This window comes from Notothenia rossii (genome assembly GCF_949606895.1).
Source record: "Notothenia rossii genome assembly, chromosome: 4".
NCBI classification, from domain to species: domain Eukaryota; kingdom Metazoa; phylum Chordata; class Actinopteri; order Perciformes; family Nototheniidae; genus Notothenia; species Notothenia rossii.
The window spans coordinates 62,581,261-62,608,132 of NC_136902.1; the positions used below are offsets into that span (position 1 = coordinate 62,581,261).

The 26,872-nt window shown below is 40.8% G+C and overlaps 1 protein-coding gene across 1 annotated transcript in view; it reads left to right on the forward strand.

Moving 5' to 3' along the window:
* Positions 1-26,872, forward strand: part of LOC307034873 (uncharacterized protein) — a 64,028-nt gene that overhangs the window by 16,974 nt on the left and 20,182 nt on the right. Inside the window, 5 exon segments of the mRNA XM_079673800.1 lie at positions 99-425; positions 1,684-1,728; positions 1,731-1,757; positions 1,760-1,911; positions 7,117-7,171. Coding sequence (XP_079529926.1) covers positions 99-425; positions 1,684-1,728; positions 1,731-1,757; positions 1,760-1,911; positions 7,117-7,171 — 606 coding nt within the window.

Consider the following 26,872-nt stretch of genomic DNA (forward strand, 5'->3'; position numbering starts at 1 on the left):
ATGTGGTGCCAAAACACAAAAAACTTGTTCGCAATCGTGCGCTGTCTTCGCATTGGTCTTGGAAAATGGGTATAAGTAAAAGAAGCGCTGTGTTTCAGGTGTGGTGGGCCACGGACATACAGATGATGGTTTTGACTTGGCGTTTGGGGTCAACCACCTGGGTCACTTCCTGCTCACCAACCTTCTCCTGGAAAGCCTCCAGAAGTGCGGTCCTAGTCGTGTGGTCACCGTGGCATCCATTGGGCACCGTCTAGGCAAAGCTCACTTCCCCCTGATGACCTCTAAGAAAGACTTGGTGTCTGGTCAGTCTACCTGGTGCAACCTCCAAGCCTACTGCGACAGCAAGCTGTGTAATGTGCTCTTCACCAGGGAGCTGGCCAACAGGCTCGAGGGCACCAGCGTCTCCTGCTTCTGCCTCCACCCAGGTGAGTGCCTTATGCAATGTCAGGCAAGCTAACATATTCTCTGGCAACCATTTTCAGATGGAAAGCATTATAATTTTCACTTGCATATTTCCGTCTCTAACCTGACAATAAGGTTTTATTAACAGGAAGTGACAGAAAGCTGACGAATACCAATCAGACTTATCAAGGAAATCTGGAAATAATGTTGGTGAAAGCGGTTTTGGACTGGAATATGTAACATTTCTGTGTTAATTTATGTATTGCAATTATTGGGTTAAGGATTGGGTCATTAGACATACAATGGCATGGTTAGGGTTAGGGTTATGATCAGACTCAGAATCAGAAACAGGTTTATTACCAGGTAGGTTTACACGTACGAGGAATTTGACAAGGTGTCGTGGTGCATACAAACAAGAATTAAAAACACAGATAGAGAACTAGAAAAATATTTAAAATAATTAAAAATATAGTAAAATATAATGGTATTTACACTGCAATGGAATGGAATAGAAGGAATACAATATGGAATAAAAATCAGCAGTAATACAAAATATTGTTGTGCATTGATGGGAATACTTTGGAATTTCCTGGTCTTATGCATGAATTGGTCATTCACTGTGATCTAATATCGTTCAAGTCACAACTATAGACAAACACAATGCGCTTAAGCTAATAACATAGAAACATTTATAATCTTTCATTTCTTTATTTAACCCACCCATTAAACATTAGCACCTGCTTCAGCTCAGTCATATTCTCAGGATGTCTGGTGTGAACGGCTCTCCCAAGGTTATTCCTCAGCTTCTCAATTGGGATAAGGTCTGGTCTCTGACTGAACCACTCTAAAAGGCAGATATTCTTTTCACTAAGCCATTCTGTATTACATTCACTGTGAAGTTAAGGGCCATTGTCCTTCTGCACCACTTAACTACTGCTGAGCTTCAGCTGGCTGACATCCACTCTGAAATGATGCTGTAGGATACTCAGTAAGGAAATCTCATTTATATCTGTCATATCATATATCGGGCAGAACACTACGTATATAGGCAGAGGACTCTTTTATTTATCTGTGGCTGTCTTGATAATATAGCAGCTGTTGTTTACACTTGTTGTATTTCTGACCTGCTGTATGGCTGCTTTAGATTATTGTACTATGTCACAAGAGTATCTAATGCAGGTCTACTGAGAGAATATAGACTACCTGTAAACAAGGCTGTTGTCCAGTAATCATTCAGCACTTCCTGCGAAGCTCATACTTTTCATCATTTTCTTCTTCTAGGATATATCAACACAGAGCTGAGTCGAAGCCTTAGCCTATGGCAGCAGCTCTCCTGATTCCCTTTGCCAAGCTCTTCTCCAGGATCCTGAGGGGGGGGCCCAGACCACCCTGCATTGTGCCCTGCAAAAGGGCATTGAGCCTTTTAGCGGACGCTACTTCTCTAACTGTGCGCTGCAACAAGTGGGAGCCAAAGGAGCGGATGATGCCCTGGCAAAGAAGCTGTGGGAAGTGAGTGAGAGGTTAGCCAGTTTATAATGACGGACCAAATCCTGATCCAGCATGTTCGACGGTGCCTTATCAGCCACTTTAAGGGCTGGTTCTTACTGTCTATTTTTTTTTATATTATCTGCATAACCTACACATGACGGCTGTAAGGTTACTCTGGCCAGGATGAAGAAGAAAACAGCTTTTAATAAATCTTCAAAGCAAATAAAAAGGTGCTTGTAGCTTGCTCTATGTCTTGCTTTTTAGCTATATATACACAAGCACAGTTCAATCATTTCAGCTAGCAGGCTGTCGAAATATTGGGGAAGTATTTTAAATGGATTTGTTAATTTACAAATAGGATTTATTTGACATATAGCCACTGCAGTATTGTAGGAGAGCATGATGTTAGGGAAGTAAGGAAGAGTTCAGTTTTTATACCCAGCATACAAGAACATTAGTACATTCGACATTCAAGTTACTTGAGTACATTTTTTGCGTTCGCCTATATTCCAGAGGAAAGGAAAGTAACAAAATATTAAAGGGGCCCTACGATACTCATTTTCAAGTTCATGTTTTTATTTAGTGCCTCTATGACTCTGACGTTTCCATGCTCTAATGTTCAAAAAGTTCTCACCCTCTGTCTGAAACCAGAGCCCAGTCTGCTCTGATTGGTTAGCTGGCCGGCTCTATTTTGATTGGTCAACTGCTTAGAGATGTCCCGCCCCTTAGCCTATCGCACACAAAATAAAAAAAAATGTTTCCCGTAAAGAAACAGTAACGTTTCCAAAAATATTCATATAAACTGGGAAAAAAACCAAAATCCAATTCAACAAGTTGTATTCTTCACCGCCAGTGTTATAATAAAATGGTTTTGGCATCACTAGATCACATGACGTCAAAGCTGTTGAATAACAAATACATTAAAGAAAAACAGTAGAAAATAAAACAAATATTAATAGAAAATAAAACACTAAATAAAAAAGAAATGTGTGTTAAAATGATCTCTACTTTTACCAGCTGTGATAGACAAATTAATGCATCAATATCATAATCAAGTCATTTCAAATTCTGAAACGGACCATAACGCTTTTTGAGCACTTAGTTAAGTCTATTTTGCTGCCAATACTTTTGTACCTTTACTTCACTAAGGTTTGAATGCAGGATTTTTACTTCTAACCAAGTATTTTTACAATTAAGTATTACTTAGGGAGGCGTGTGGTGCATTGGATTGTGCGTTGGTGTTCGGATCAGGGGAGCACAGGTTCAAACCCCACTCCAATCAGCATGTCGTTGTGTCCCTGGGCAAGACACTTCACCCCAAATTGCTCCTGTGGGGATTGTCCACAGTATTGAGTATGTAAGTCGCTTTGGATAAAAGCGTCTAACAAGTGACATGTAATGTACTACTTTTAACTAAGTATAAAACAGAGTACTTCTTCTATCACTGTGGTTAATGATCTTAATTGCTTCGTTGAGTTTATAGGCCTTTTAAGGTTGTATAACTACAACAATATTCATTCCACCTTAAAAAACTCAAAAATAAAATGCCCGCTGAGGCACCGGTAAGCAAATCTTCCGCAGAGGAAATAAACAGCTGTGAATACCTTTTATACCACATAAACAGTGTAATAATGAATAGATGATTACATTTACAAAATGTCAGAAACTGGTAAAATAAACATATGTTTAGTGTTAAGGATTGGATCAGCAACAGTGGAGAAGCCAGCAAGAATGAACTAGTTAAAAAAATAATAATGATCCAACAGCACATTGTTGCACTCTTTTCATTTCAATTATTTATTCACAACTAGTAAAGTAGGTCCAAGTCCAGGCAAGAACAATGTTTCATACATTTATTTCCATTAGCCAATATCATCAAAAGTAAAATGAAATCTGGTGTCACCTTTTCTTTTCCAGCAGCTTTTCCTATGTTGGTCACCCTGGCAAAAAACCATATGCCTATACTGGTGCGCTAATTCCATCACTACCTGTCTCCAATATATACATAATCAGCCAGTGCCCAAAACTGCCTTCAAAATAAAAACATTGCAATTAATTTAATACTTAAAATATTTGCAATAAATAAGGGTCAATACAATCAATATAAACAGAAGAAACAAGAAAATGAATCTCAAGAGTTATTACAAAATACAAATAATACATGTCTTACCAATAAATAGTTCCAACGCATGGGTTATATTCAAGGGCCTGAATTGTACTGCAAATCGTTTTTCAAAGTCAGGGTTAGGGTTATGTTACTGACCCACAGACTTTGTACAGTAATCTTACCTCATAAGATAACATGGAGGCCGTCAGTGTCCCGTGTGTCCACTGGGGGGCAGTAGCGTCACACAGCTCCATCTAAAGAAAGCGTCTCTTTGTGCTGAGCTTGGCCGTTGTTGCTTGGAGCAAGGTTGTTGAGGACCTTAACCCAGCAGACCTATGGATTGTGTTCGTTATGAGCGCTGATTATTAACACGGGTAGGCATGGAGCAGGGTCAGTTGTGTGTGTTAAGAGAGGTGCTCTTGTAATTACTCAGTAGGACATTGTTCTGTGCAGCCTTCTCCTTTAACCTCAGTGTTGGTGGGGAGGAGCACTCTTCCACGATCGATTCCTATCTTCTCCCGCCTTCAACTATCCCTCTGTCCCCTTCCTTCTTCACCCCACTCACTTTGCTGCATGCTGAAAGGACCGGCGGCCAACTTGAATTATCATTGAGAAACAGCTTAACTGACACAATTCTTCTTTATCCAGTTACAGTTCAGCACTCCTTCACACCTGTCACAGAGTGGAGGTCATCAAACTCAACATCAACCCAACAAGAATTCAACACAAATAGTTCAAAAAAGAGCAACTGAAAACAGATGAAAACAGACAAAATATATTGGTTCTAGAAAAAAATGTCAATTTTCCTTTCGATTTGAAATGTCACTTTTCAATGCTGTTGGCACTGCAAACTGGATTTTATTCACCTCTACTGCATTGGGATCCAAGCCAAATTCTCTAAGAGATGATGAAAATAAATTGTAGATTTACATGGCAGTGCAGGAGGGTTGCTGTGGTGCAGCTGGTATAGCAATGTGTCCCGAAGGCATAGGGATGGAGGTATGCAGTGGAAAAATGCTGCTCCAAAATCAAGTAAAAGAATAATAAAATCAAGGTGCCAATAGAACAAGCTTTATAATATTTCTCGGATGATTTCTCCTAAAATGGGATATTTAGAAATGAGTTGTTCTGTAATTAGCTGGGACAACTTATTTCGAACTTCATTTTACCAGAATCGGGAAATGTTGTGTTAAACGAAATAGTGTTTCGTCTGAGACATTGTCTAAAAACAAGACCCTATATCTCAAAGCATTGTTACTTCTTAAGTTATTTATTCATCAATTGTAAATAAACATTCTTACAAGAAATGAGGCAAATATACTTGGCAAGATTTCAAGGTTTTACAGTGATCCTTGGTTCCTCCTGTCCACATGTCACTCTGAACCCTCCGACACAATGAGCTTCCTCCTAATTTAGCAAAGCTTCAGTTCTTTGAGGTAGCTCTTTCCTTACAGTTGTTGCTGTTTTTTGTTTCTTTACCTGGAGGACACCCTTTCCTGAATGTCAACATCTGCCTCATTTCATTGATGATGTTTGAGCCTTATTTTTCTTCACTAGTTTCGAAGCTCTCCTTGTAGTTTTCCTTGTATCACGTGGTTGTTGGTGGAGATGATAGCTTCAGGCTAGAACTCCACTGGAAGCCTCTGGGTCTATCTGCTGTGGTCTATAAAGCAGAGACGTAGACACTCTTTCCATTATGACTCTGCATTTAAATAGTTCAGAGAATGGTGCAGTGATGGCGTATTTTTGTAGACCGACCCGGAAGTTAGCTTCACAAGGGCTCCATCGACTAAAGCGTAATTTTTTTCTCCTGCTGGATTTCGGAATACTGCAGAAAATAACTTATTTGGAAAACACACTTTACGATACTTCCATGTTTTGTTCAGTCGGATAGTCTACACATATTACCACCAGTTGTATGATGATCGGGGCGGAAATGCAATCCGCAGAAGTAAAAGCGCTAGTGTAATGCTGCAAACAAACTACATGCTCGCTAAGCTAAAGGCAGCTAATTAAGACCTGACGATGATAAGTAGTCTCATTTGGTGACTTATTCACAATTTTTTAATGGCAGCATAGAAGCATTGGACTTCAAGATTGGAGTATGTACTGACATATTTTCTGTCGTAGAACAAAACATGAGAATTTCACAAGCTTGTGTTAAACACAGACCTTATTTCAGGCCTCCTACCAAAAACACTTTCAGAAAACTCAAGGGAATCGGATGTGCTACAATGCTAAAAAAACTCCAGGTTTGAGAACTCTTTCCTGTACCACTCTAAAGGTTGCTCTCATGGAGAGGAATTTGGTGGAAGTCAATGGGCACCCAGTACCTTCTAGACTTCTAGCGTGTACAATGTACAAACATCAAGCCTCATGAGCTTTATTTGCAGCTACTCAAAGTGCATGGGAAGTTTTTTTAAATGTGAAACACCAGACTAATGTGTTACAGTGAAATATAACCATGCACATATAACATGTTTGTATTCATTCTACATCCTCCTCCACTACTGAACTGGCAGTCTCTATTCTCCATATAGTTAGTAAAACATGATATAATTCAATAAGGAAATAAATGTGTCTCCAAAGTGTATCATTTATTTTAGATATATGTTATTTATCCCAAATCGTAATTGTTTCTGTCACAGCAGCATGTTAACAGGCATTTCACTTGAGTAAAACATTTTGAAATGAAATATGATGGAATAGAAAAATAAATACATCAATCAAATAAACATAAACAGTAAATAGATATTCAAAAATATTGTTCTTATAAAGTATAAGTCTATCTCCAAAATAGACTACTATAAAAACAGACGTATATAAACATAGGATATTATAAAAATTATAAAAGTGCAAAATAGCTGCATCCCTTAATTTAGAAAGACTTGCATCTTGATATAGGAAATAACATTCTGGTGGACTAATACTTAGTATTTCCAGCCAAGTTTAACATATTGATTCCCAAAAATACTGGAATCCACCTCCATGTGAACTGTAATCTGTAAACTGAACTAAAGTGACTAAAACCTCCAAATTCACAGAATCCTCAGTGCTGTTTGAGACAAAAGGTCAAAGATATAAAATATTAGAAAGTAAACTGTCTCTTTTTCTTCAAGGCCTCATCTCCTGCAGGCCCATCACAGAAGACAGCTGTGTTGTTCCAGGCCAAAGGTGTGTGCACTTCTCCTCCTGATCTATAGTTCATAGATGTTCTGTCAGTCCTGCTCCGCTCTCTGTTGGAGATCAGCTCATTGATGACTTGTGTATTGTGTTTGCTTTGGGCATACTCCACAGCGCTGCAGTACTTAGTGACTGGATTAGTGCATCAATTAGGCAGCTATCGGATGCATAGAGACATGCTGATTGATTTAGATGCTGTGTGAGTCGTGTGCAGGTTGTTTGTTTGGGGACAATACCAACACATCTGAGTGAAAGCAAAACTCTGTCAGGGTTTATAACACATGGAGCATTTTTAACCTGTTCACTGCCAGTGAAAGTAGTGAAAAACGGTATAAAAATGTATGCTTTAAATCACCCTACTAAAAAAAGGTTACCCTTAAAATCCTTTAATAGTTCAATTATTAGATGATTTATGTAAGGGGGATGCCCAAGTGTCCATTCATTTCTGATTTTGGACACTTTAAGAGGTTTTATCTCGCTTATACATTGTTCAGATGTTTCAAAACATTTTCAGACCATTTATTTATTTTGCATTTTGCAATTAAATTCTAAACTTTTTGACAAGCCATAACTACATCCAGTAAATAGGACTAACTTCATTTCATTCTGTGTCTGCCTTCTTGACTTAAGTTGGATTGTTTTTTCCCCTCATGTACAGATACAGAGTACTCGTAAAGGCTGTATTTACATCTGCTCTTTGGCCACCACAAGGTTTTGGGTTAGGGTTTGATGATCTGATTGGGGTCAAACTTTGACAACATTGCTCGGCGACAGTCAGTACTGTCAGTTAGCTGTTGGTGTTAGTAAGTAGTCAGTGTCATCTAGTACTCAGGGAGTAGTTAGTGTTCGATCAAAGTAAATCATCACATGCTTTGCTAACTTTTGAGGTTCTGTGTGTTTGTGTGTCTCGTCCGGAGTGAACAATATGGAAGTGAGACATAAAAAGCAAAGGGTTAAACATTATATCTCCCTCGTCACCTCTTTCCTAGACACTCCTCACTTTTCAGTGTGAACACACACACACACACACACACACACACACACACACACACACACACACACACACACACACACACACACACACACACACACACACACACACACACACACACACACACACACACACACACACACACACACACACACACACACACTGCTTGCTGGCCCTTATCAGTAACAGTGGGGGTGTCGATAAATAGAAGCATCCTCTGGGTCTTGTTATTTCCTTCGCTGCAATTAACATTCTCATCTGCTAACCTGTGATTAACGCTGTTTACCGATACGCTGTGGCATGTACGACTGCTTAACTCACTGTACACACCTTGCTCTTCATTTCACAACACCCCCATTTGAAGCTCAGGCTGTCAACATTGAATATGACTAAACTGATCCCCACTGGTAATCTCTGTTTCCTTGGTCCCAAGGTTGGAAAAACGGTTATGATGATGCCATATTATGCCCTACTAAAGATATATCAGACTGATCTTTTAATACAGGTACATCATAAACGTATCATTTATCAAATGTATTGCATTATGAAGCTTTTACAACAATTCATTTTTCAAGATTTCAAGTCCACATTTCCAATTAATCCTGTGTCTCCCTTGACTATTCTTGTCTGTGATGTCATCCACCGGTTTCCAGAGGGATGTTTCATAGAGAATAACCAGATCAGAAATACTGTTGATGGTAGTGAACCTTTGGCCTTGTCCCTAGACACAAAACTCACAATTTGTATCTTAATATTGCATAATATAAAGAACTGATTCAGTGCAAGGACTCTTGCTGAGCAATTGGATGTTCTTCTCCGATGTTCTCTAACCATTCATGCAAGATCCTGAGGCATCCCCAGGTTGGATCCATTGGTCTTCTCCGATATGGAAATCCCTAGAAAGGAAACATTCAGGAGGCATCCTCATCTGGGACTGGGACCAAATAAGCTGACTCATTTTATTGCAAAGGAACAGCAGTTCTTCCTTCAGGATGTCTAAAATCTTCATTACATCCCTAAAAGTGAGCTCAGCCAAACTGAAGGAAACTAATTTCAGCCACTTGATCATTAGCAACGCTTACAAGATGTGATAGGTGAGGGATTGCCTAAAACAAGAGCTAAGTTATATAACTTACAGTAAGACCTTCCCTTGATGCGGCAACTTACTTCATACTAGAAGCACCTCCCAGAAATCTGATGCTTTGTTGATAGAATGATGTTCTGGGTTCTGGTTTGAATCCCCTGCTGTAGAGCCCTCTGGTTCTGGCCGAGCGCATCCCATTGCACTTTTACCTGATTCACACCAACGGTGTTTCAGGGCCGGTTCGGAGCTGGAGCTTGAAAAGCACCGAGTTTCCTCTTCACACCGCAGCGGAGCAGCCTCTTAGCTCCGGAATCCGGTTAGTTTCAAGCACCAAAAAATTGTCCGGCCAGAGCAAAAGCACCACATACGTCACGCTTACGTCGAGGCGGGGGCAGGGGCGGGATCAACTCCTGAACAACAACAAAAAGCCGGCGTTTTATCCAGTTTGTACACAACGATGGATAAACTTAAAAAGCAGCATTGGTCCACTGAAGACACCAACTACCTACTGGGAATCTGGTCTTCCGAAGAGGTGCAGAGGAAGCTGGAGCACAATCGGCCATTGTTGTTGTCGTTGGTGTCAGCTGTGAGGGGTTTCCGCGCGGTTTGGCTTTATGAAGCAGGCACGCAAACGGTTACGTCATGACGCAAACGATGACGCAATGACGCAGCACCAGTGGGACTCTGGGCTGTGTGAAAAGAGCCGTAGCTAAATCGAAGAACCGGTTATGAACCTGAAAAGCTCTAGCACGGAGCTTGAACCGGAGTTGCGTTGGTGTGAATGAGGTATTTGTAATGGTTTCATTCAGGACGCTTTTGATTACTTCTCTGTAAGAGTTAACAATAACTTGGCTCCGGAATTTTGCCTTCTTGTGTTTTCCTAAAAAATACAGCCGTCTTTGAGCTTTTTTTCCACCAAGATGGAGGTGATGATCATTTCAGGTTGTTTGTGAGGCTGATTCCGAAATTACACTCTAAGGAACTGTTTTCTATAGAAATGACACCATCACTCTGACCTCTGACACTGCCTATACACACAGCCCTTGGCTTGGGAATTTTGCCTTCTTGTGTTTCCCTAAAAAATACAGCCCTCTTTAGAGCTTTTTTTCCACCAAGATGGAGGTGATGATCATTTCAGGTTGTTTGTGAGGCTGATTCCGAAATTACACTCTAAGGAACTGGTTTCTATAGGAATGACACCATCACTCTGACCTCTGACACTGCCTATACACACAGCCCCTGGCTTTGCGGATAGACACTCCTTAGTAACTGCTCTCAGTTTTGAGTACCAGCATTCTGTTCTTCTCATCTTTCACATTGCAGGTTGTCAGTGTTGCTAGCTTTAGACGTTCAGATATAGGTATGAAGAACTGGTTATTCATTTGGCTCCGATAAATCCATAACTGGTGGATTATTACTAATTGTTTCAAAGATATTGTAGATTGGGTTATATACAAACACTATCATATTTAGTGCATGTTCACTTGCCCAAATTGAAAAGACAAGTTTCTCCTGTGAAATCTCATGTGTCACTGCAACGATCAGGCTCAGTGTGCAGGTGTTAATAGAAGTTCAAAATCATGGTAATACTTTTCATTTGTCTTGTAGGTGTTTTAATTATCCTGCCCGTAACCCACTGTGTCTGGAAGCAACATGAAACCAACATGAAGAGAAAGCAAACCTTTTAAAAGCCTCTTAAACATACATTCAGTCATAGCACTTAGGTAAATGAGCACTCTCATGCTTTTTGCAATTTTCAATAACGAGAAAATGCTGCTCGCTGAGCAGAGGCAATAAAACAGCACCAAACTATTAATTATACAGACATTATACCGTTTTCTGGTTGCTGAGGTAATAAATTGCCAATTAGCTTCATGAAAAATGTATTTATGTGATATACACATCCACTCACAATAGCTTTATTTCCCAAGGACTCTTTAGTGCGGTGACTACAACTGCAAGGTAGTTCTCAAGCCGTGGGGAGATACTCATTATTTTCTAATGAGAATGAATGCAAGGCCGGAAGGGGGGCTTGTTGAATCCCATGTTTCCAAAAAGAAAAACAGACTGGGTTGTGTTATTTCTCAGTTGCGTAGGTAGATACTCCAGATACACTAATGCATGAAAGCACTGAAAAATTGAGTTAACATGATATTTCCATTTTATTATATTTTGTCCTTTTACATTTGTTATGGCTAAGGTATTAGCAGTTGCCTATTTACACTATCAGCAGTTATGATGTTGTGATGGCTCCGGTGAAAGTTAGTTTTTTCACTTTTTAAGTAAAATATCACTATTATAGTGTAGTTAAGAAGCCACTGTTAAATATATAGGGTAATTGAACAGTCTGTAATGAATTGGTGCAACAAAACAATCGATTGGTGCTAGCTAGCTAGCTAACGGCAGCAAGCTAGCTAACGGTAGCAAGATAACAAGTATTCTTTCTCTGTGTGTTATTCACTACGACCAAAACCTTGCGCATAGTAATGTTGTTTATTGTAAGAATTAAAAGAATATCACTAATGTATTAGAGTGGCTTTAAAGAATTACAACCATAAACTTAAAGTTGTAATGCCCTACATTAGTTAGTTTGTATATCTAGCATCTTATATCTTATACCTAATATCATTTTTTAACAACAAAAGTTCTATAAATGCAGTATCTATTCTTCAAAAAAAAGCCATACGAATCATTCACAATGTCAAATACCTTGATCACACTAACACATTATTCCTGCATTCAAAATTGTTAAAATTCACAGACCTGGTAGAATTCCAAACGGTACATATCATGTTTAAGGCTAATCATAACGTTTTACCAGGAAACATCCAAAAAGTATTCACTCAACGAGTTGGGGGATATAGTTCAAGGAGACAATTTCAATTCAAAATTCATAGTGTCCGTACAACCAGAAGAACTTTTTGTATCTCAGCCTGTGGAGTGAGACTATGGAACAGTGTGAATGTGGAGCTAAAGCCATGTCCAGACATTAACCAGTTCAAGAGGAAATACAGAGAAGTGATTTTCTCGAGATACAGGGATGGGGAAGGTGTTTGACTATGTGTATGTGTATATGTGTGAGTATGTAGGTTTGTATATGTATGTGTGCATATATGTATATCAGTGTATGTATGTGTATGTATATGTGTATATGTATATATGTCAATCAACAGATAAAGCAGATTAATGATACTAATAATATCAATAATAATGCATACAAATTATAATTATTGCAGATTACAAATGATAAACTAGAGAATGCAATTCCTGAAGAAATTGCGAGTGGGAATGCTTTATGCTGAAAATCTGACGCTAAACTGTTGAAATGTAATGTGTAAGAAAAAAAGTGAATAATTTAGATTGAAATGATACATACAACACTGGGGGCTTGAATGTGTGATGAGAGAAGAAAATAAAGTGAAAAGGCTTGGAATAGCAGCAGAATATTAAAACCGCAAACTTCTGAACTAACTTGATGGCGAATGATCTGTCGCCATGGCAACGGCATTTGATGACACCTCATAATAAGCTTAGATGCGTTGATGGCTGCATTGTTACCAAACCTGTGAAGTTTTGGGCTGTTTGGAGTATTTTCACTGAAGTTATGAGAAAACCGTGTTTCAAGGCGAGCATTGTGTTGCCATGGCAACGGCATTTGAAGAAATCTCAAAACTGTCCCATAGATGTCTTCACGGCTGGACTGTTAGCACACTTGTGAAGTTTGAGCACTTTTTTTTTTTTTTTTTTTTTCAAAATCTTTTTATTGGCTTTTTGACAGACATCACAGTTGCAATACATTAGGTACACACGTAGAGAAGATGGTCTGTAGGAAGACTAAATAGTTACCCCACCCCCCCACCCTCACCCCTATGGGCTATGATCACATTATAAACAAGACATCAATCAAAAAGTTACAAAACACCAACATAAAAAAAATAATAATAAAAAAAATAAAAGGGGATAAAAATGACATGAAATACGAAGACCAATAACTGAAAATTACATAAAAATACAGATGCTTCTTCATGTTTTTAGTCAGTAAAAATAAATACCAGGGAAATAATGGTACTGCAAGTTACATGAGGAAACAGAGAAGACAAACAAAGCAATGGTCGAGATATTAGGGAGATAAGGAAAGGGGGAAGTGAAGGTCTCTTCCCCCCCGCCCCCACCGGGTTCATTCACAACTCCTCAGCATCAGGGTTGATTGTCAGGTCATTGAATAGCAGTAGTAAGGGAGTCCAGGTCTTATGAAAGAGTGTCAGGGATCCTTGAAGTGAAAATCGTATCTTTTCGAGATTAATACACTGTAATAGTTCCTGTATCCACCTGTCATGTGTGGGCGGGGAAACGTGCTTCCACTTCAGAAGAATGGAACGCCTGGCCAGCAGGGTTGTGAAGGCGATGACCCGCTGGGTCGTGGTGGGCATGTTCTGTGTTGGGGGGATGCCAAACAAGGCAGTTAGAGGGTTAAGGGGTATGGGTGTGTTAAGGGCCTGTTCAAGGGTTTTGAAAATACTAGACCAGAATGCATTCAGGCTGGGGCATGACCAAAACATATGCGTGTGATTGGCAGGAGATTGCTTGCATCTGTTACAGGCATCGCTTCTAAGAGGAAATATTTTGGCTAGTTTAGCATTGGTAAAGTGAGCCCTGTGGAGCACCTTACACTGCATTAGACCGTGCCTAGCACAGATAGATGAGGTTTGCACCAAACGAAGAATGTCCCTCCACTTACTGTCAGATATGTCTACACCCAACTCACCCTCCCAGGACTCTTTTACAGATGTAGTAGAGGCTTGGTCAAAGGAGGCAAGTTTTCCATAAATAGTAGATACCAGCCTTTTTTGGTCACAATCAAGGGTGAGAAACTGGTGAATTCCTGACTCAGGGGGGCGGTTGGGAAAATGGGGAAATTGCTTTTGAGCAAAATGTCTAATTTGGAAGAAGCGGGAAAGATGACTATTTGGCAGGTGATATTTGGCTGACAAGGATGCAAAGTCAGAGAAAACCCCATCCTTGTAAAGATTACTGATTGTGACAAGCCCGTTACCAGCCCACATACGGAAGGTGGGGTCCGAGCAGGATGGGGAGAATGAGTGATTATTTAGTATTGGAGCTAGGATTGAGGCTCTGTGTAAGCCATGTTGCCTTCTGAATTGAAGCCAAATCTTAATAGTACTGGTAACAATTGGGTTGACTGAGATTTTGTGCGTCATTACGGGAAGTTGGGAGCAAATCACAGAGTGTAAGGAGCTAGAGGAGGAGGAGATCTCCATGTGAACCCATGGTGGGCTGGAGTTAGGAGTCTTGGGGCCAATCCAGTAAAGGAGTCGGTTAATATTAGAGGCCCAGTAGTAGTGACGGAAGTTCGGGAGTGCCAAGCCACCCTCCGACTTGGGGAGCTGAAGAATTGATTTTTTAAGACGGGCGGGTTTATCATCCCAAATGAACGCATTTAGTTGACTGTCAAGACTGGTGAAAAAAGATTTATTGATGTAAATTGGGATATGCTGGAAGAGATATAAGAATTTCGGCAGAATTACCATTTTAATAAGATTGACACGGCCAACAAGGGATAAGGGAAGGGAAGACCACCTAGATAGATCCGATTTGCATTTAGCTAAGAGTGGTTGAACATTTTTGGGAAACAGATCTTTAAAGGAGCTGGTGATGGACACCCCCAAGTATCTGAAGCCATCTGATGCAATATTAAAGGGAAAAGCGGTTGGGGGGAGTGTCTTCGCCAGTTGGTTTACAAAAAATAGTTCGCTCTTTTGGAGATTTAATTTGTAGCCTGATAAACGACCAAACTGCTCAAGGATTGACAATATAGGAGGGAGAGAGGACACAGGATTGGAGACGTATAGGAGAAGGTCATCCGCGTAAAGGGAAAGTTTGTGAACTATACCATGACGAGTGATGCCCTCAAACCCATTATGGCCTCTGAGCCATATAGCTAGAGGCTCGATGGCTAAATTAAACAATAGGGGAGAAAGCGGGCAGCCCTGGCGTGTCCCACGTTGGAGAGGGAAAGCAGACGATTGAATGCCATTTGTGTTTACCGATGCAGAAGGTGAGGCATATAAAAGCTTAATCCAAGAAATAAATTTTGAGTCAAAGCCAAATTTTTCTAAAATGAAGAACAAGTAGCTCCACTCCACCCTATCAAAAGCTTTTTCCGCATCGAGTGAAACTATGACTTCGGGGACATTGGACGGGGGTGAGAAAATAACATTAAGTAGCCTCCTGGTGTTGAAGAAAGAGTGTCTCCCTATCATAAAGCCTGTTTGGTCAAGCGGAACTATAGAAGGTATCACGAGTTGGAGGCGGAGGGACAAAATCTTAGCCAGTATTTTACAATCAACATTTAGGAGAGAAATTGGTCTGTAGCTGCCACAGAGAGTAGGATCTTTATCCTTCTTCAATAGTAGAGAGATGGATGCCATGGACAGGGTTTGAGGTAATCTGCCTTCTTTAAGGGAATCATTATACATCCTTGCTAGAATTGGGGCCAAAAGAGACGAATATGCCTTGTAGAATTCGACTGTGAAGCCGTCCGGACCAGGGGATTTCCCATTTTGCATAGATTTGATGGCTTCCTGTATCTCTAAAGTGGAAATGGGGTCCCCCATTCCGCCTGCGTTGACTACGTCAATTTGGGGGAAAGTTAAGGAGTCAAGAGGATTTGGGTTTATTGTGCCAATTGTGGGGTATTCAGAAGTGTACAAATTATTATAAAATTCAAAGAAAGACTTGTTTATTTCAATCGGGTCAGAGACTAAATTGCCTTCGGGCGACTTTACTTTGGGGATTAATCTGGAAGCGTTAACTGCCCGAGCTTGTTGAGCCAGAAGCCTCCCAGCCTTGTCCCCCTGTTCAAAAAAGCGCTGCTTAGTTTGCCTCAGTTGTCTCTCCACTACGCTCGTCATTAAAAGCTCATGTTCCAAATGTAATAATATGCGTTCTTTATATAAGGTTGGTGAGGGGGAGAAGGAATACGTTTCATCAATTCGGAGAAGTTCTTCCAAAATTGCCGACAGCCGAACCCTTTCATCCTTTCTTAGTTTGGAAACATACGATATAACCTGCCCACGAACATAGGCTTTAAGAGCCTCCCACACTGTTCCACAACTTACGTCAGCAGTGTCATTAATTTCGATATATAAACGAATCTGAGAGTTAACAAAGTCCTTAAACTTGTCATCTGACAGCAGGTGGGAACTGAACCTCCACAACTTAGCGGGAGTAACACTAAGAGGGAAGTGGATGTCAATTGATACAGGGGCGTGATCTGAGGTGGCTATAGGATGGTATTGACACGCGCTGGCAAGGTGTAGCAAGCTGTCATCAAGCAGAAAAAAATCTATTCGCGAGAATGTGTGGTGGACGTGTGAGAAAAAAGAGAAAGCTTTACTTTGAGGGTTTTTAAATCTCCAAGGGTCTGAGATTCCTAATTGTGCTGCATAATTTGAGACTGCATTGGCGGATTTTGAGAGAGTGCCAAGTTTAAGGGATGACCTGTCGAGATGCACATCTTGAATCAAGTTAAAATCTCCACCCACGATTATGCGGTGATTGTCTGCGTTCGGGATTTTAGCAAAAAGGTTCATAAAGAATTGGTCATCATCCCAGTTGGGTGCGTAAACAGAAACCAAAATTACAGGCATGCCCTGCAAGACACCTGAAACTATGACGTAGCGGCCATTATTGTCGAGAATAGTATTTGTTGGTACGAACATCACACTCTTGTGAATAATAATGGCAGCACCTCTGGCTTTACTAGAAAATCTTGAGTGGAAGTAATGGCCCATCCATGCCCGCTTGATGCGAAGGGTGTCAGACGTTTTAAGGTGTGTTTCTTGTAAAAATATAATGTCCCCTTTAAGATGTTGCAATCGAGTCAAGACCTTACCAATTTTAATAGCTTTGTTCATTCCTCTGGTGTTCCAGGAGATCAGGCGCACACTTCTGCCAGCAGTCGTCATACTGTTAGTCATATGGGGAGTCTAATGAAGGTGGTCTGAAAACGTTGTGCTTCCCGAGGACTGAGGGGAGAGGAGTGGTGGGGGGGAAGAAGAAGACCGGGGAAGGGGAAAAAACAGTACAAAAAAACAAGCGAAGGCAAAAATAGACAAACCATAAACAAAACACAACCCATAAACCCAAATGTGACCATACCCGGAGCATCGCAAATACAAACCCTGACTGAGCGCTATAGCTCAAAGCTCAACAGCAGAACTTATCTTCCGGGGTCCCGTTCCCTATACTAAAAGCGGGAAGCCCATTGTAACACGGAAAAGTATCAAGTGAATAAAAAAAAAAAAAAAAACTCAAGTGTATATATATATATGCATAAAATAGCAATTATACTAACATCCATAGATAGGTAAACAGCCTACCAATATAAGCATAGCAGGGGGCAATAAGGCACTGACATAGATCTCAAGTAACATACATAAATAAAATAAGGCCCAGAGATCAAGTAAAACAAAATAGAATTGCACTTTAAGGGTTAAAACCCATAGAAGGAATCAGTTCAAACAGCATTCAGAACAGTCCAAGTACCTGGGTCCCATGTAGTGTAAACAGTAGCAGGTACATTCATGTCCATCAGCACTAGGCTCAAACTATCAGTGCAAATACCAGAGCGGCCAAAGTGCATGTACAAAAAGTGTCCATGAAAGCAGAATACAAAAAAAAGTCATAGTCTCTTACTAAACGTCCCATCAGACGCGTGAGACTGATTCAGCGTCAGGACGAATGGATGCTATGTAGCATTTAGCCTCTGCCACCGAGGAGAATCTCTTCTTACCTCCCTCCTTCGATACGATGGAAAGCCTCGCAGGGAACAGCAGGGCTGGCTTGAGCCCTAGGTTGTAAAGCTCCGCCATCACCTCTCGGTATTTGTAGCGCTGTTCCATCACTTCGGGTGCGTAGTCCTCGTAGATGGCGATGGGCGTACCTTGGTATTGTAGCTTGCCTCTCCTGGCCCGGGCCTCACGGATAATATTCTCCTTCTGCTGGTACCTGTGGACGCGGATGATGACCGGCCGTGGCCTCTGTCCCGGCTTGGGCTTGTCGGTGAGTGAGCGGTGGGCCCTGTCGCACTCCGGCGGCGAATCAAAGACGCCCTCACCAAGGACCTCCATCAGCAGCTTCGGGAAGAATGTCGAGGGATGAGGGCCCTCAATGGATTCTGGCAAACCGACAATTCTTATATTGTTGCGCCGGCTGCGGGACTCGAGATCAGTGACCTTGGCCACCAGTTTAGCATTGCTGTCCGTTAGCGTAGCACAAGTAGCCTCCAGGGCTAACATGCGTTCGTCCTGCAAGTTAGCATTGGACTCGAGCGAAGCAATTGTCTGCCCGTGGTCTGACACAGTCGCTTGGATTCGGTCTAGTTTGGCTTCAAGAGTTGAGATGGCAGACTTAAAGTCGGCAGAGAGAGCTCTACGGTGGTCTTCAAGGAGGCTAGCCATGTCCGCCATGTTGAGATCGTTGCTAGCTAGCTCGGGGCTATCGGTCCCGGCGGTTTTTTCTTTTTTGTTGCTTTTCGCCAATTTGGACGGCATACTATGGTGGCGTTGTGAGCGGAATAATATTAATGTTCACTTGAATGTAAGTTAAAGAAAAGTTATGGGCTTCAGAAAAGTTACAGCACAAAAGTTTGCGGGAGCAGAACTACGCACGTCTCTACTCCGTCATGCCCAACCGGAAGTCTCGTTTGAGCACTTTTTGAACATTTGCATAGGAGTTATAGCGACATCATGTTTTATGGCGAGGGATGCGTTTCCATGGAAACGGCATATGGTGAGATCTCAGATTTGGCATAGAGCTGTTGAGGCATGGACCGTTGATATACAAGTGAAGATTGGGGGACGATTGGACCGTGTCGATGGGACTTACAGCCACATCGTGTTTCATGGCGAGTGGTCCGTCGCCATGGCAACGGCATTTGATGACACCCCATACTACGCTTAGATGCGTTGACGGCTGCATCGTTACCAAACCTGTGAAGTTCTGGGCTGTTTGGAGTATATTCATTGAAGTTATGAGAAAACCGTGTTTCAAGGCGGCATTTGAAGAAATCTCAAAACTGTCCTGTAGATGTCTTCACGGCTGGACTATTTGCACACTGCTATCTGAAGTCTGCTGCTCTGAGCATGTCAGTTGGAGTGATGACATCATCGTGTTCCATTGCACAGGTGTTTATAGTTGAGCTAACGAGGTGCCTAGACTTCAAAGGCTTCATTGTTCTAAATGAGAGATGAACCTCTTACTGTACATGTAAGCGTTTTGTGGAAGAACCGTAACAGATATCTGTGAAATTTGAAAACGTGAAGCATGGCAAGGAAGTTGAGTATCTGAAGTGTAATTTTTGTGTAGTTTCGGGTTAATAATGTGGCCTTTTTGGCAGTTTAACTAAAGGTGTGCGGCTGCTGCCGTGAGGAAATATCAGCCTGAAATTACAATGGGCTTTAATGGAGGAATGTTGAACGTTTTTGTCACTTCATGCCCTCAAAAAGCATTTTGTTTAATTATTTTGCTTAATTATTTGTCATTTTTCAAGCTACGGGATGTTTTCCTACGTTTGTCATGAAAAATTATGTCTCAGGAATGTAGGGTTTGGGAATTATGGCAGTTTAAAAAAAATACATGAAGGCAAATTTCAAACTGTCCTCCACTCTAACTCTGACATCACACACTCTGCCTTAACGAGCCGCGCAATGTTAAAGTTCAAATGTTAAAAATGTGATGAATTATGGGATGTATCTCTGGAATTATGAAAGTTATGAATGAGAAAAGTAATAGCCATTGATTCCCGACCGAGCTGAACGTTTTGATGTTTGAACGGAGTTTCTGCGATGTTCAATGCGGGAGAAGAAGCGCGGCAAAATAAGTCGGCGAAATAATAAACTTTTCGTGCGTAGAAGAACAGTTACAGCATTCCCACTAAATAAATCATTTAGGGATAAGGGGGTGGGATTAAATAAATTATACTTCTTCTCACTCCTTTTCGAACATTAGATGTGGCACTGTTTATGTTGATAATGCTGTTGTTGTTGTAAATGTCATTTTTTGTTTTGTCATTTCTATGTTTTGATTTGTTTTACATGACTATGCACTGCAACATTTGTTTTCTTTTTGTAATTTTACTTGTTCGAAATAAAATCAATCAATCAATTTTAAGCTCCAGATCAAATTGAAAACTTTTTTTTCCTCCTATATTAGAAAACATATAGGAGCTTGATTGATTGAGGAGGCGATTCTCCCCTTCTGTAGATATTCCTTGAGGATGAATGAATGTGGAGGGCACTTTTACCCTTTTAGGATGTCTACTGTACATCTGAGTAATTGTATGTGTGTCAGTGACTGAGGGACATAGCCACTTATATACCACGATATAGAAACTTCTGCAAAGTGTCCAGCTTTGTGGATGTTTTGCTGACTCCAACAATGACTCAAGGCTGCTGGTTTTGTCTGCCTTTCATTGAAAATTGATTGGGAAATTCCACACGAGTACCACTATTGATTAGACACTGATTGTGGTAGCTGAGAATAGCCAAACATCCCAAACTGGCAGTAACAGATCGAAGTCAGCTATCTGTGCAATTAACACCGCACATTATATACAATAGCCTGAAAAAGCATCCTTTCGTCTGTGTTAGCTATTTCCATGCAAGTGTGGCGCAGGAATCTGGCTCCTTTTGTGAGGTAGGCTTGTTTACACAGCTCACAGACGTTCTTCCTTTCACTTGTGTCATCTGAAGAGAGGTCAGCATTATGGACAAGAGATACATTTAAAATGAAGACATACAGTAGGGTTGCTTTGATACTGCTTTAAGATCTTGCAGTCACTCAATCTGTAGAACCTGGACTGAAAGGTTTTGGGTTATCATAGAAACAAATGGTTGGAAACATTTTAGAGACAATTTTAAGTAGTTATCTTGAAGAGATGGTCCACTGATGATGTATTACAATGTTTATTTCACCTTTGTTGGTTGAGGCTGAGGCTCAGTGGGCTAGTGCGTTGATCTTGGGATTATTGGAGAACAGGGTTCAAGTCCCACTGCTGTCAGCATGTCGTTGTTTCCCTGGGCAAGACACTTCACCCACAATTGCTACTGTGGCACATTGCGTACTGAATGTAAGTTGCTTTGGATAAAAGCGTCTAACAAGTGACATGTAATGTAATGTGGCACTATCAGTAATACTAAAACATGCAGCTGAGTGAGTGTGCCCATTGCATATAAGGTCATCATACTGTATACATTGACATTGCATGCACACATTGACATGTGTCAAATAAAGACAGTATGTTGATTATTAGCTCTAAACTAGCACAGGACAGCATCTTCACAAAACAGCTGAGTAATTAAAGAAACATACTTAAGTAAGACAATAGCCGTTCAAATGAAAATGAAGAAACACAGGATCTTTTACAGATCTGGAGCTTTCCATCTGTCTTTAAAATAGACTTCTAAGTCTTATAATATTTATACGGACTTATAATATTCTGCTCTCTGATCTCTCGACGAATTGAAAGTACTTATTGCCTGAGATCTCAAGATGTTGTTTTATTAAATGTGCCAAGTGCTAGGACTGTCTTAGGGAAGAAAGCTTTTAGTTGTGCAGCTCCACTAAATTGGAACAGTCTGCAAACATGTTTAAAACTGAGCACTTTGGTTCCCCTGCATCATTTTAAAACTCGGCTGGGTGACATGCTGTTTGATACTCATGGTACCTGTCACTGTAAATAGAGTTTGTAAATTCTAGCCTTTACATTATGTTGTATGTCATCCTTATTGTTGTTCTGTTGTTTTTATGTTACATGTGTAACTAATGTCCTGCAGGTCACCCTTGAAAAAGAGATCTTTTGATCTCAAGGGGCTTTCACCTGGTTAAATAAAGGTTACAAACAAACAAACGGACAACAAAACCCACCATTTATTTTATCTGACATGAATATGATGCTTCAGCAGTTTCACTTACACAAATCAAGATTTTTCTTTCTATAACATTCCATCAATCTATATATTTGCTTTGGCAGTGCCTTAGTTGTCACCTTCAGTGCAAAAAAAACAACATTTTGTATTTAAGATAAAATAGCTTTGAACTTTGTACGCTGTTCTCACTTACTAATAGTCTTATGTGTGGATTATCATGGTGAAATAAACTAGCCCAATCTCTTTCAGTGGATGCAGTTTGCAAGTTGTAAATCATGTGTTGCTATGGTACCCACCAACATTCATTTTTGGAAATAAATGAAACAGCTCTTCCGAAAAAACAAACATATTTGTGGGTCCCATAATAACCCCAACAACTTAAAATAATGCTCATAACATAATTAAATAAAAACCCAAACAGTCTATAAATGCATAAGAATAGGCATGCAAATCGGAACTCAAAAGCAGTTTTTTTTGGCCTTGATAACAATGGAAATTGCAATATGGATAAACATGTGTGTAAGTTCTCTTTGAATTGTATTTGAATGTTTTGTTTATTATTAGCGAAAAATACAACGTACTCAGAAAATTGCAAAACCATTACACAACGAGTATCAAAGGATTTATAGCTACTGCTAATTTCCAATACCTTTCCCTAAAATGGCATTTACAATAATAAATATAAAACATGTTCGCACAATACAACCCTAAAGGAACAGCAGTACGATATTGCATGAATGTTAAGGTCTGAGAGTTGGGTTTGGGTTTCAAATGGTTACCAATAATATTGAATTGCCTCTCCATTTTTGCATCCCTCATCCTTCTCTGTTTAAATTCCTGCTTGTTTGTTGTAACCATTTAGAGTTATTATTATGGTTCAATCATTTTTAAGATGTTGGCCTATCAGCCTGTTTAGTACTCTTAATTTAGGGAAACCATTGTTGGATCCAGGCAGCATCTGTGGAAGGGACGTTGAGAGGAGAAATGTGGAACCAGACTGCACCTGAGCTACAGGATGAGAGCCCCTCAGCTAAGATCCCAATTGGATTTTTTACTCTTAGGCCTCTTAAACATATTTGGATGAGCTATAAATCTGGCAGCTGCTGTAGATGATTTCTTGCACAGCCACCTGGTGCACCTGAGCTCTCTTACAATGTTCTCATCCAGTCCTGTTTCCTATTAAAGGACATTTGTGAAGTCCATGGTTTAGTCCAGGTCGCACAGATTGGTTTGTGATTTTTTGTTGGTTTTGACCGGGCAACACACTTCAACCAAATCAACCATAACAATCCAGTATGAAAAATAGTGGTTAGAAAATAAAATCCACTGGAGCTATCGGGTGGACAACCATCTGCTCCTTAAACTACAATAATACCAATAACGACTTTAAACAAGGGCTGTCACTGTCAATGTTAATGAATGTGATTCATCTGGAAACCTTAATGCGTATTTTTTTTAAATGTAAATGAATCACATTACACATTTTGATGTTTACCATGAATCACAAGTATTAAGCCTAGAAGCAAAACTATGGGTTGGTCCACCTTTAGTCTGAGCCAGCCGTAACTAACGTTTTTTAAAGAGAGAAATCTGAAGCCTACTCTTAAACGTGGACAGGACACAAGCTGGAAGCTGGTTCCACACCAGAGGAGCTTGATGGCTAAATGCTTCGGCTCCTGTACTACTTTTGGAGAGTCCTTAAACCTCAAATACATTCTGAAAGCGTGGTGCTCTAGTGCCGTAATAGCGTCCTATGAGCTCTTTATAAGAAGATGGTGCCTGACTTTAAGAGCTTTGAAGGTGTCGAGACAGGTTTTAAAATACAATTCTGGCATTTGCAGGAAGCAAGTGCAGAGCTGCTAAAATTGGTGTTTTTTTTATAGTTCTTGTATGCTGCCACATTCTGGATCCACTAGAGAATATTAAGGGAATTATTGGGATCGTCAAAGGTCCCTTAAAAAACAGATACACTTGAAATACCACCTGACAACAGAAACCTTGGCACACTTTGAACTGCTCTTGTTGTTCAAAGTTAATGTGAACATTGGTCAGGGAATGGAAAACAAATCCATTGTAGTATGAAGCAACAAGCTTGTTGTTGCCATGGTTTCTAGCTTGTGAAGTCTGTGAAGTCGTGTTGAAAAATGGAAACAAATTAGAATATGCAAGAGACAGCTTTTGATTTTTTTTGGTGTGTGTGTGTGTGTGTGTGTGTGTGTGTGTGTGTGTGTGTGTGTGTGTGTGTGTGTGTGTGTGTGTGTGTGTGTGTGTGTGTGTGTGCGTGCGTGCGTGCGTGCGTGCGTGCGTGCGTGCGTGCGTGCGTGCGTGCGTGCGTGCGTGCGTGCGTGCGTGCGTGCGTGCGTGCGTGCGTGCGTGCGTGCGTGCGTGCGTGCGTGCGTGCGTGCGCGCGTGCGCGCGTGCGCGCGTGTGTGAGAGAGATACTGAAACCCCAAGTTCATCTCCCCCGAACACCAACAGGAGCTGGGAATGGACAGCAGCTCAGTAAGACTCATCAATATCAGTCACTAGCTATTGATTACCTCATTGATGAGGATGGGCATTGTGCATGCGTGTGTTTGGGTGGCGGCGGGAACAGAAGGGGTGGAGGGAAGGGGCTACTGTTTATTCAGGGTCACAGGCCAACCCAGTTGTCTATAGCTGGGTCCTTTCATGGGAACAAGCGGCTGATTTTGTCATTTGGTAGCTGTCAGTCAGAATTAGGCCTGCAGTCTGTTCCTGGTGCTAGGAGGCTGCACTGTTAGTAGGCCATGTCAGTGTCAGAGAGGGTCGTTTGAGGTATGCACTGTGGGGATGTCTCTTGCTTTGAAAGTGACAACACACAAACAATATATTTTTCTGCTTTCTTCCTTTGGCTAGTATTATCTTTTTTAAGAAGTGTATTTAAACACCATTCAAAGCAATATGATAGCAGCACAAGACAATGTAAAAGTATAATGGAGCAATGTCTACCTGAGCAGAGAGTGAATTATCTCTTCTTCTGTGTTGTAATCCCAGTTTGTTTGTGTTCTGTTCATGAAGCCGGGGCTGGAATCTCTGTGTTGCTAGTTTATGGCCAAGTACATTTAGCAGATTACTTAGATTTAAAAACATGATTTAGGACCAATGGTAAGGATTAAAGATATCCTTGCTACCCAGATAATGAAATATACTTAAAGGTCTCCTATTATACAATCTTTAGGCATATATTATAGGTCTCATATATATATACAAAAAAAAAAAGATGTCTATGAAGTATTTTGCTAAAAATACATAACAAATCACCCATTCTAGCCATGCCTCATACCTCTGTATTTCAGCCCTGTTAGAGAAGTGCTGATTCTGGGTCCGTAGCTTTAAAAAAACAAAAAAGTGGTAGGTACTCAGCTAAATGCTGCTGTGATTAAACGCCATTATGTTCAAAACCACCAGGATTATTTCTGAAACAGTATGGAGCTCAAATTATTTTTCTCTTGCGAGTTTACCACAAGGTGAGTACCTTTTTATATCCTGCTTTTTTACACATACTCTCTCCAGTACAGCGTTAGCTCTGAGTGTTAGCGATGCTTGTTAATGTAAACAAATACCATATTACTTCCAAAACACGTTGCACATTGTTTCTGATAGCCACGTTTCTGATAGGGCCATGGGTGTAAAGCCAGTCCACAGCATATCGGACGCAAAAGACATCAAAAAGTGCATTTTGCATGATGGGAGACCTTTAAGTTAGGACTGGAAACCCAGAGTTAACCCTGAAGTTACCTCGCCAAGCGAAAATCCTGCTTCGTAGTATAGGCCATAGGGCAAGGCAAATAAACAGAACGAAAGTCTCCTTTGAACTGAAAACAAGGATCTGACGGAAAACCAGAGCTTAAATACACGCAGAACTAATCTCAAGGACAAGACACAGCTGGGCAGGAAAAACACAAGGGCATCAGGTAATCAAACAGGCGTAACAACACAGAGACAGGAAGTGAAAACAGACCTTACACAGGGGTGAACACTTTTCTAAATGAAATGTATGACGTATACATATAGAGCTTATAATAGTTTGGAGAAAAAAATTCTCCCAACAATACTCAATCAATTTTTTTGCTCCTACACATTGAATGTGACAGGCAAAGGGGCATGACATCTCCCATAACAGAGCCTGCCAGCTAACCAATCAGAGCAGACTGGGCTCTGGTTTCAGACAGAGAAGGCTTCTCAATTCTCTCATTTCCCCTGCTCGACTCGTTGAATCCTCGGTCCTCCGGTAGTGACCCGGAAATGGATTTCAGCGCGCCATGTTGAAGGACATCTCATTTCTCTAAATGCACATCGAGGACCGAGGACCGAGGGCCGAGCGTCGAGGAGGCTCTCTGGAGGAGCTATAATCAAGGATACACTGATGGGTCCTCCACGGCTCCTCCGCGGATGTATTTCCGGCAACAGAGATGTTTCAAAGATTCGTGACGCACGGCCGGACTTATTTCAGCCAATGACAGCTCTGCATGCATCCCCTGGATATTATTTTATCAACTGCTTTCATCGCGACGCGATGTTTACAGTGAGAACAGCTGTGAGGTCCGTGCAGAAAGCAGAGCAGAGTGTAAAATATATATCACTCAGTATAACAGGCCTACATTACTTTCTTTATTTGTATGCTTTAGTTTAATAGATATCTACAA